At 37.3% G+C, this 9,850-nt stretch overlaps 1 protein-coding gene across 1 annotated transcript; it reads left to right on the top strand.

Moving 5' to 3' along the window:
* The first annotated feature begins 572 nt into the window (after window positions 1-572).
* Window positions 573-3,535, top strand: CXHXorf66 (chromosome X CXorf66 homolog). Its single transcript, XM_010952549.1, has 3 exons — window positions 573-669; window positions 1,369-1,525; window positions 2,692-3,535. Exons 1-3 carry the CDS (start codon window positions 582-584, stop codon window positions 3,533-3,535), a joined length of 1,089 nt encoding a protein of 362 aa, XP_010950851.1. The 5' UTR covers window positions 573-581.
* Window positions 3,536-9,850: the final 6,315 nt, after the last annotated feature.

Genomic DNA, 9,850 nt, shown 5'->3' with positions numbered 1-9,850 from the left:
TAGTGTCTGGCACACAGGAATACTCTATGTTTGCTGAATAAATGAATGACTGGACCAAGTTTCAGCCTGATGATTAGCAACAGCTCAATAAAAAGGTTAAGGAACTAATCAAAAATCTTAATTTTATTTTTAAAGATTCCTACAGACTTATATTCCAGGATGATTTAATTTATATAACAGTGAAGAACTACCACAAGCCTTCAAAGTGTCTCCTTAGCATTTAATAAGGAAAAATAGTTCTTCACTATCTAGAGCTATCCCATTTTCCCTACCATCTCTAAATACTTCCCTCTGTGCTTAATAATGTCCCAGTCTTCTTGATTTGAATGTGATAGAATATTTGATGTATACCACAATAAAGATGTTAAAAACAAAGTCTATTTGATGTAAAGGAGAAATAAGTAATTAAAAGTCACTTGACAACATTTGTACACAGAGCTCATGCCTCCCCATGGTGAGATGATGTTCTCAGAATATGACACAAAATGATAATGATGTCATAAACCCCTTAGAACAAGCTGAACCATTATCAAATACATTAGTTTCCCCAGTAGAAGAAACACTTGAACAAAGCCCTGGAGATGAATCTCTTTATTTATGTCCTATTTTTAACCATTTGGATAAACAGTTGTTTAGATACAAACCAAAGTGATGGATCTCCTACTACAGGTATGTGCCTAACCTTAAAACTTAGACATTATGATCTTTATATTATGCATTCAAGCACTTAATTAGGCAAGCTAGCTGTGTTTAGGAAATCTGTTTCTTGGATGTTAGCATTATTAGGCCTCCAAGAATTTCTAGGACAACACCTAAGAGTTATACTTCTGTGAAAAATTCCAAGCAACATAGAAGTATAAAGAATATGTACATATTGTCCCTCTCACTCCCCTTCCCCACCCAATCCACCAACCCCACCACCATCAGCCCAACTAGATAACGCTATGTGAATGAATCTGGCATGGTACGTAACACCTAGTAGGTTTCAACAAGGGTCTTCTCTTGTTCTATCCCCTTTCCCACCATACAAATTCACACACACATTAACACTCAAGTGCATTTACACATGCAAGACACACACAGACACACACACACACACACTCAAAAACCTAGGTAATGGGTTGAGCAAGCCATGATACAGGGGTAACCCAGATCATTATGCTGAGTAGCCAGACGTGCCTCCCAGATTTGGCTTCTAGACTGTGGCTGGGGATGTGATAGAGAGAAGAAAATGACAGTGGAATACTCATCATGCTTAAAAAAAATAACTGATGAAAAGATTTGATTCCGAACTACCATCAAAAGGGAAGGAAACTTGGTTACCTTTATAAACAGTTTAATTTTCTGCTGATATAATCTCTTTGACAGGAGCTAAGCATCTTGAATCTATGGAGACCAAAATGGACAATTTTAGGAGACGTCTACTAATTATCGTAATTGGTGTTATAATCCTAGCTTTTGCTTTGGTTGGTTTTTGCTTTCTCCATTATTACTGTATAAGTGATGATGTCCTCAAAGCACAAATGTAAGTTTCACACCTTTGAATTAAGAATGCAAGCTGTGTGCATATATGTGTGTGTGTATACATATAGTGGAGGTTTCATTGGTGTTATGCTTACTTAATGCTAACTTTAAACTTCCAAAGAGCTACCAACATCTTGTGGGTGGATACTTTCACTTAAATGATACCAGCTCTTAAATATCTCAAGTACATTATAAACTTTAGCCAAAGCTGTCTCCTAATCAGGGTTCACCTGAGCCCCAGGCTACTCATTTTATTATAAACTTAATCTAGGAAAAGAGGGCACGACTACCTGAATAAGACTGGAAGAATGAAGAAGGGGAGAGAGAAGGAGTTGGGTCTCTGCATTCCAAAGACAATAAAACATTTGGGTAATCTACCATTTTAAGATGTAATAGCTTGAAAAATTATTAACTATCATTGTTCAGTGATCTCAGTCCCTGCCTTTCATATAGGAGGATCTGGTTGGCCCTGATATACTGGTTCCCTAAAAATTTCCCAATCTAAGGGCTGATGACTAAAATATATCACTGTTCCATTCCTTTAGTTTTAGAGGAATACTGTGAACGTAAATACGCATGGATAGAGAATTTCAGGAGGGAGGGTATTAGCCCAGTGGTAGAGTGCATGCTTAGCATGTACAAGGTCCTGGGTTCAATCCCCAGTACCTCTGTTAAAAAAGTCTCTTTAAAAAAATGAAAATTTGACGGTGTAAATATGATAGGAAAACAATGAATTTGGTCTAAAGAGGTTTTGGGGGTTTTTTTTTGGTTTGTGTGACAAGTTGTGACATTTGTGTATCAGTTGCATGTCAACTTGTGACTTTTTTATAAACAGTTTAATTTCTGGAATAAAGAAAATCCTCTCTCTGCCTCTCAATAGTAGATATGAAACAATTTTGTGTCATTCCATATGTAGACTATGTAGTTATCTATTGTGGTTGAAACAGTAAAATACTCTTAAGGAAAAGAAAAAGTATTCAACATGAGTTCACATCTGCAACCTGAGTCGTGGCTTTCACCACATCCCAATTCTTACTGTGTTCAGTTTTTGTGCTAGAGCCAAACAAGAACCAGAAGTCTAAATTGGCACAGTAGCCTATATTTTCTGGTGGTAGTAATAGTACTCTTTCGATTTAAATTGTCATACTCTAAATTTTCTGTTTTCAGGGTCAACAGAGAAGGTTTAACAGCCAAGTCATCCAAGTCATCCAAAGCATCACTCAGTGAATCCAAAACAGCTAGTCTGTGCAGTCCAGAAAAACAATCCATGCTATTGAGTATAGACAAGTTATTTGGGCTATCAGGTCCAGAAAGGACATACATACTATCCAGTGCAGAAAAGTTAATCAGGTCATCAAGTCTAGAAAAGGCAACTGAGTCATCAAGCCCCAAAAAAGTATTCAGGTCATGCCACACGGAAAACTCCCATGGGACACACAGTCTAGAAGAGTCATGTAAGCGAGCTCATGACCAGAAGCTCGTCAGTCAAGCCAGTTCATCCTATCCCAATGAGACAGTCAGGCCACTTCAGCCAGCTAGTCTACAATATCCAGTCACGCCAACCAAAACTCCTTGTCTACCCGATCTACAAAATCAAATCTTGTCCAAGCCATCCGGGTTACAGAAACAGACCAAACGCCACCGACATCCTAATCTGAAAAGGTCAGTTAGTATAGGGAAGGCAGACATATTGTCTAGGCCTCAGTTAGTCAAGTCTTGTCGATGCTACAAGGACAAATGCCTCGTTTGCAGAGCTGCTTCGGAGCCTTTGGTCAATAATATTTCCAAGGCGAAAAAGAAGCATGTTCAAAACCCACCTTTGCCACGTGAATTGAAGTCTTTTTCTAAGTTCTTTCATAAGATAGATTCCAAAGACAATGCACTCTGTGGCAATATGAGTGACAGAGATATGATGACATGCAACAGTGATAGCGACAGTGATAGTGAGATAATCATTATTTGCAACATAAAATGCAAGGAAAGCATCCATCAAAGTGCCCAAAATAATTAAGGGCACAATAAAAGTAAAAACCACCTGTAAAGAAGCAAGCATACCAACTATTTTATGCTCACCATCCTTTAAGACACTGATAAAGGGAAAATCCACTTGCAATCACCATTGAGATTAGACCTATCCATCTTGGAGGCAATATATTTGAAAAATAGTAATTAAATGCATATAACAAATGATTCTATTGTAATTATTATTTCATCTTAGAGGCATGAGGTTCTTTTGATGTATCTTATTTAGATCTGGTCACTTGGATGAGAATCACAGACAAACATACACATAGACACACACACACACACACACAGAAAGGAACTGTAAGATGGGTACCCTGGACTCCTCCTTCCCTTAGTTGAAGTCCCAACCCAACTAAGTTTATTTTTTAATACTTACAAACAGTCCTCACAGTGTAAGACTGTCTTTCTTTAGTGCCCAGTGCTTGGTGGAAATGGCTCTATGAGCTTAGTTCTGGCCGCGGTGGGGAAATTCCTGATAGCCCTTTCTTTTTCTTCTTTTTTGGGGGGTGGGAGAATGGGAATTAGGTTTGTTTGTTTGTTTGTTTATATTTAGAGGAGGTACTGGGGATTGAACCCAGGACCTGGTGCATGCTAAGCATGCCCTCTACCACTTGAGCTATACCTTCCCCCCATCGGCCCCAAATAGCCATTTGAATACCACTGCCTTCTGTGACTGCTACCAAACTGTAGGTCCAGCCCCCAGGACCCATACCTGGAGCCCCAGGATATTAGTCTAAGTGTTGTAGTCTTCATAACTCTGAATAAGGCCTTTCATTCCTTTTCTTATCTTTCAAAATCATAAAAAGAGTTCGCCCTGTTGTACATTCTCAAAATGTCCCAGTTGGAGGTCTGATGTCTATCCATTTTCTTCACATGGTACCTTCCCACTCTGAATCAGCAGGGGTGGGAGGCCAGGGAAGAGCTTTGGAGCTGTATCCTCTAACCTCTCCACTGATAAGATGGTATCCTTGCCTTCTTCCAAGGGCATGGTTGAGAAAACCAGACAAAATCCTGGATTCCCAGACTATATTCTAGGACAGTGAGGTTAGTCCCCTATAACATCTAGCTGGATAAGTTAAATGCCATAGCGGGCATGTATTGAACACATACTATTTGTCTGACATTGTACTAGTCCCTTTATGTCTTGTGGGTCTGAAGGCACCCCTCAAGTTTGCCAATTTACTAAAAGGACTCACAAGAGTCAAAAGCAGGTCTAACTAACTCATGGCTAATGTTTATTAGAGCAAAAATACACAGACCAAGAGCAAGAGGAAAAAGACATGTATTAGGAGGAATCGAAAGAGGTGGGACACTCCCTTTCAAGTACTTACTCATCTGGGGCCACCTAGGATATTCTTTCTGTCTGGCAACAAACTAGAGGGACATGGGCAGAATGTCTCTGCCCAGGAAAGCCTCCATATCTGAGGCTTTTATTGAGAACTGATCACACACGTATATTATGCTACATGACCAGCCATGACAAGTGAAACTCAGGATCCCAACAATGAAACCAGATGCCCATCATCAATGTTGATATTTGGGCAAAGTAATCAGGTGTACAAAATTTGATCATCAACCATTAACATAAGAACATTCCCATAGCGTTGGCCGGTGGTCAATCATGGTTCCAGGTTCCCTTGAAGACACACAAGGACCAAACAACCAGACCTGTGTTAACACTTCCCTCACATTTCACATATTTTGTTTAATCCCCAACAGTCCCCTATTATCTAGGGGATTATATGAGTTAACTGAGGCTCTGTAACATATAGTAAGATCACACCTAGTAATTGGTTGAATCAAGGTATAAATCTACAACTGACTTAGGCTCAAACTTCCATGATGCTCTACTGCCTTCTCACTACCAGCTTCTAGGATAGCTCTTTATTCCCAGATCATCCAATCTACTGGTATGAGCAAATTCCTTGACTTTTAATCAATCTGGGTCATTCTCTCAATCTACCAGGGGCATATAAAGATGTCTTTTATTCATTCAGATCTGACTTCCCCATAACCTCTGCCTCTACTGGTGGTCCCCTGGTGGGGACTACAACATTAGGTCATCATAAAATTCACAGATGGCACTAAGTAGCTGCTTATATATAAAAGTTGTAAGAGATAGTGGGGAGGGTATAGCTCAGTGGTAGATTGCATGCTTAGCATGTACAAGGTCCTGGGTTCAATTCCCAGTACCTCCATTAAAAAAACAACAACAATAATAAATAAATAAACCTAATTGCCTTCCCCCACTGAAAAAAAAATAAAGTGTTAAAAAAATGTTTTAAGTTGTAAAAGATGGTATATGCACTTAAAAAGCACTGTGGGACCTACAGACTTGATATCCTACTGATACTACCCTTTTTGAAAAGACAAAGTGTAAAGGGTTAGAATTCTTCTCGGTTAATCTGGTATTTTTAAAATTCACAAATAGAAGTAAAAGTTCTGATCAAAATTTTAAACAGTTTACTATGATAAACAGTGCAAACAAAAAAGCAGAGCAAGCAGTATAATGAATGCCCATATAAGCATTGCTTGGATTCAACAATTATCACTGTGTGGCCAGTTTTGTTTCATTTATACTCCAATTTGTTCCCCTCCCATTTATATCTCTAAAAGATAATGAATTTAAAAAATACATAAACATAATACCATTATCTCTCCTAAAAATAAATAATAATTCCTTAATATCAATTATCCAGTCAGTATTCAAATTTCCCCATTTGTCTCCTAATTTTTCTTCTGGTTGCTTTAATCACATGATGTTGATCAGCGTTTAACAGCATCTAAGACTAAGTTTTTTAAAATCAAAATCCCAATTTCATTGGCTAAGCTGGCTTCAGATTGTAAAGTGACTTTGTAGTTAATCTGAGCTATCAGTAGCCTGGAAAATAGCAAAAGTCGAAATTGTACGGTTTTCAGTTTAAATTCAACCAACGTCTTGGTAGGCAAAGCCAAATCTAAGCTCTATTCTCTTTCCCATTCAGCTAGAGACTTGTAATACTTTAAAGGCTGTGAATATTAATATCTAATAAAAATGACTAACTGCCAGTGACAACCAATGATAATGACATCTTAAGAACAAGTTAGCAGCATGAGTATGTATGTTCCTTTTTAAACCACACTTAATTATAGAGTAGGAGTCTACAGAATATTTGAAGCTCATTCAATGTGCAAAATTCTAAGTGCATTAATAGGGGCTTCACACATAACACCAGTTTAAAACATGTAATAAAAATATGTACCATGAGTCTGAGTAGAATTTTAACCAGGAAAAAAAAACTTACCACTGAAAGCTCATGCAAGCTAATAATTAAATCAACTAAGTCCTATCACTCCAAAGAACAGTCTTCAGTACTTCTGGGAAATGTCCTGATTTAAGTAAGAGACTTCCGAATGTCTATTTCCTGGCCTTCCTGCAGCATCATCCATCTCTCACGGTAACTTTCTCCTTCCTTTCATCAATCTGTTTCTTTTCCCCTATTCAGTAAGAGTCAGGGCCATAAGCTCAGTCAGTCCATGGCTTCCTTAAATTTGCACCATGAAGCCAGTTCCAAGTGTGGCCCTTCCTTCTCAGACCATCCACACTCTCTGTTGAGTCCACCTTCTTTACACACATCTCCAAAACTCACTTTGCTCCTGCTATGGAACTGAAATGAATTATATTTTGCTTCTTTTATTCAGCAAAGTTCTTTCTAAAAACCCATCAGGTATAAAAAAAAGTACTAAAATGTTAGATTTCAAACAGTTCTCACATATATTTTCTACATGAAATTATGTAAGCATGGAGCTGAAAGGATGCTAAGAGATCCTCTCTTCTACCCTCCTGTAGGAGGGGGAGCTGTGAAAAACTGAAGGAATGCTCATTCAGCAACAGACCACTTTTTTCCAGGGCTGGGGGAGGCTAGCTGACTGTGGCATGGTGCTAGGATCGCAAATCTTTCAGTGGCCACAGAGAAGTGACACACCACATGTGGGATGTTTATGGTGGTGTCAAGCAAGGACTCATTAAAAGTTTTCAACTTTATCAGTTCTCAGAATCCTACAATCCCCGCCACACCACAATCCCTAAGAATCAGAAGCAGCAAAGAAAGGGAAATCGAAGAAGGAAAAAACCTTTGTGGGAGCTTCAGTCAAATATCTCTTGAATGGCAACCAATACACAATCCTCAATTATTCCTATGCTGTTGTGACCTTAGAAAACAACGGATAAGCATGATTAATTAGTTTTGCAATTATTTATATAATGCATAGAAAGGGCCATCTTTGAAATAAGCAAAGGCTAATTATAACTTACATCTAAGAACTTTCAGGTAGTGCTACTTGAGAATAATTCTACTTAGAATCATTCCCTTATGTGCCTGAATCAAAATAATACATTGAAAAGACTGCTGAAGGATATGAAAGAAATAAATTGCCATAAACTTGTCATATATAAGTATCTTATTTTAAAAAATAAAATATGAGAATCATATAGTCATGTTTCTCTGAATGGTAAAAGTTTGCTGAATATAAAAAATTTGTATATATCCTCTATCATCAAACTCTTCCCTTAGTCACCAATTTTCCTAGCAAAATGGACTCTTTTTAATATCATATTAAAATTACCAAAAGGCAGGTAACTGCAAAGAGGAAAAGAAGAAACAAAGGCCTATGATAATGAATGTCTAGAATAATTAGTTCTGGAAATAATGAGTGGACTATATCATATCTAGACTTTCTCTGCCATTTTGCAAAATAAGAAAATCAATGTCCAACTATGTGGCCGCAAATTGGAACATAAGAATGTGACTGACTGACACCCCAGTGTTCATAGCAGCACTACTCACAATAGCCAAGACATGGAAACAACCCAAGTGCCTATCAACAGATGACTGCCTTAAGATGTGGTCTATATATAATGGAATATGACTCGGCCATAAAAAAGAATGAAATATTGCCATTTGCAGCAACATGAATAGATCTAGAGACTATTATACTTAAGTCAGACAGAGAAAGGCAAATACTATATGATATCACTTATATGTGGAATCTAAAAAATAATATAAATGAATCTACTTATAAAGCAGAAACAGATTCACAGACATAGAAATCCAAAGGGGAAAGCAGGGACGGGGGGAGGAATTAATTAGGAATATGAGATTAACAGATACAAACTACTATACACAAGATAGACAAGCAACAAGGATTTACTGTATAGCATAGGGAACCATATTCAATATCTTGTAGTAACCTATAATGGAAAATAATCTTAAAAAATGCATATATATAATGAGTCACTTTGCTGTACACATGAAATTAACACAATATTTTTTTGGTGGGGGGAGGTAATTAGGTTTATTTAGTATTTATTTATTCTTGGAGGAAGTAGTGGGGATTGAACCCAGGACCTCATGCATGCTAAGCATTTGCACTACCAGTTGAGCTATACCCTCCCCCCAACACAATATTTTAAATCAACTCTACTTCAATTTTAAAAAAAGAATGTGACTGAGCTGCTTACCTTTAACTTCTACATGTTTATGTAAATAAATATAAAGCTATTCACAGCAAAGTTAAATAAAATTCTAAAGTACTACTGGAAGATATTATAAATTATTAACAATAAAGGAAGTCGACTTCTGATATTTGTTTTAAAAAGGAATAGATCACTTTTGTGTAAACAAGTCTTTTGTAAACCTTAGTTTCATTGAAAGAACAGTGATGACAAAGATTAAAATTGTCAAAAATAAAGCTTTCTACACTGATCTCTTGAGGTTACTACAGGAAGAAGTAATAACATATTACAAAGTCACTTAAAAAATTAAAGCGATGAGGGGTAAGCTGTTGCAGGACGCATATGCTAATTATTAAACCAGTGGATTGTTAGAAAACCAGTCTGCACTACTATACTCTAATTCAAGACACTTTTCTTTTTTCATTACTATTACCATGCACTAAACTGTAAAAGTCTAAAATAAAGATTTATGATGCTCTGGAGCTTTAAACCACTTTTATGTTGTAGCCATTTTTCCAAAGAATATCTCCCCTATTCATTAATTAGGTACTGGATGCTGGGCCAGAGGGAAAAAAGTATTTTTTTGTGACCATAACATCCCATGGGTCCCCTATATATGCCAGATTTTGTTGTTTAGTTTCTTTTCCTAAAGGACACATTTTGCTGTACACTGCTATTATACCACAGGTAACATGGATCAAGTTTTGTTCAAGCATATTAGGCCTCCGAAGGTCTACCACACAAACATCCACACTGAAACACTTTTGTAAGAAGTACTCAACTACGAGGAGAAACAAATCCAGGAGA

This window comes from Camelus bactrianus, chromosome X, assembly GCF_048773025.1.
Source record: "Camelus bactrianus isolate YW-2024 breed Bactrian camel chromosome X, ASM4877302v1, whole genome shotgun sequence".
Classification (NCBI taxonomy): domain Eukaryota; kingdom Metazoa; phylum Chordata; class Mammalia; order Artiodactyla; family Camelidae; genus Camelus; species Camelus bactrianus.
Note: the sequence above shows the minus strand (reverse complement) of the source record. Positions and strands in the feature narration are given on the sequence as shown.

Excerpts from the sequence above, each read along its gene's own strand:
- CXHXorf66 (XM_010952549.1), top strand. The coding sequence starts at position 582 with ATGAATCTCTTTATTTATGTCCTATTTTTAACCATTTGGATAAACAGT. Across the intron at positions 670-1,368 it reads TGATGGATCTCCTACTACAG|GAGCTAAGCATCTTGAATCT; the intron begins GTATGTGCCTAA and ends TCTCTTTGACAG. Across the intron at positions 1,526-2,691 it reads GATGTCCTCAAAGCACAAAT|GGTCAACAGAGAAGGTTTAA; the intron begins GTAAGTTTCACA and ends TTCTGTTTTCAG.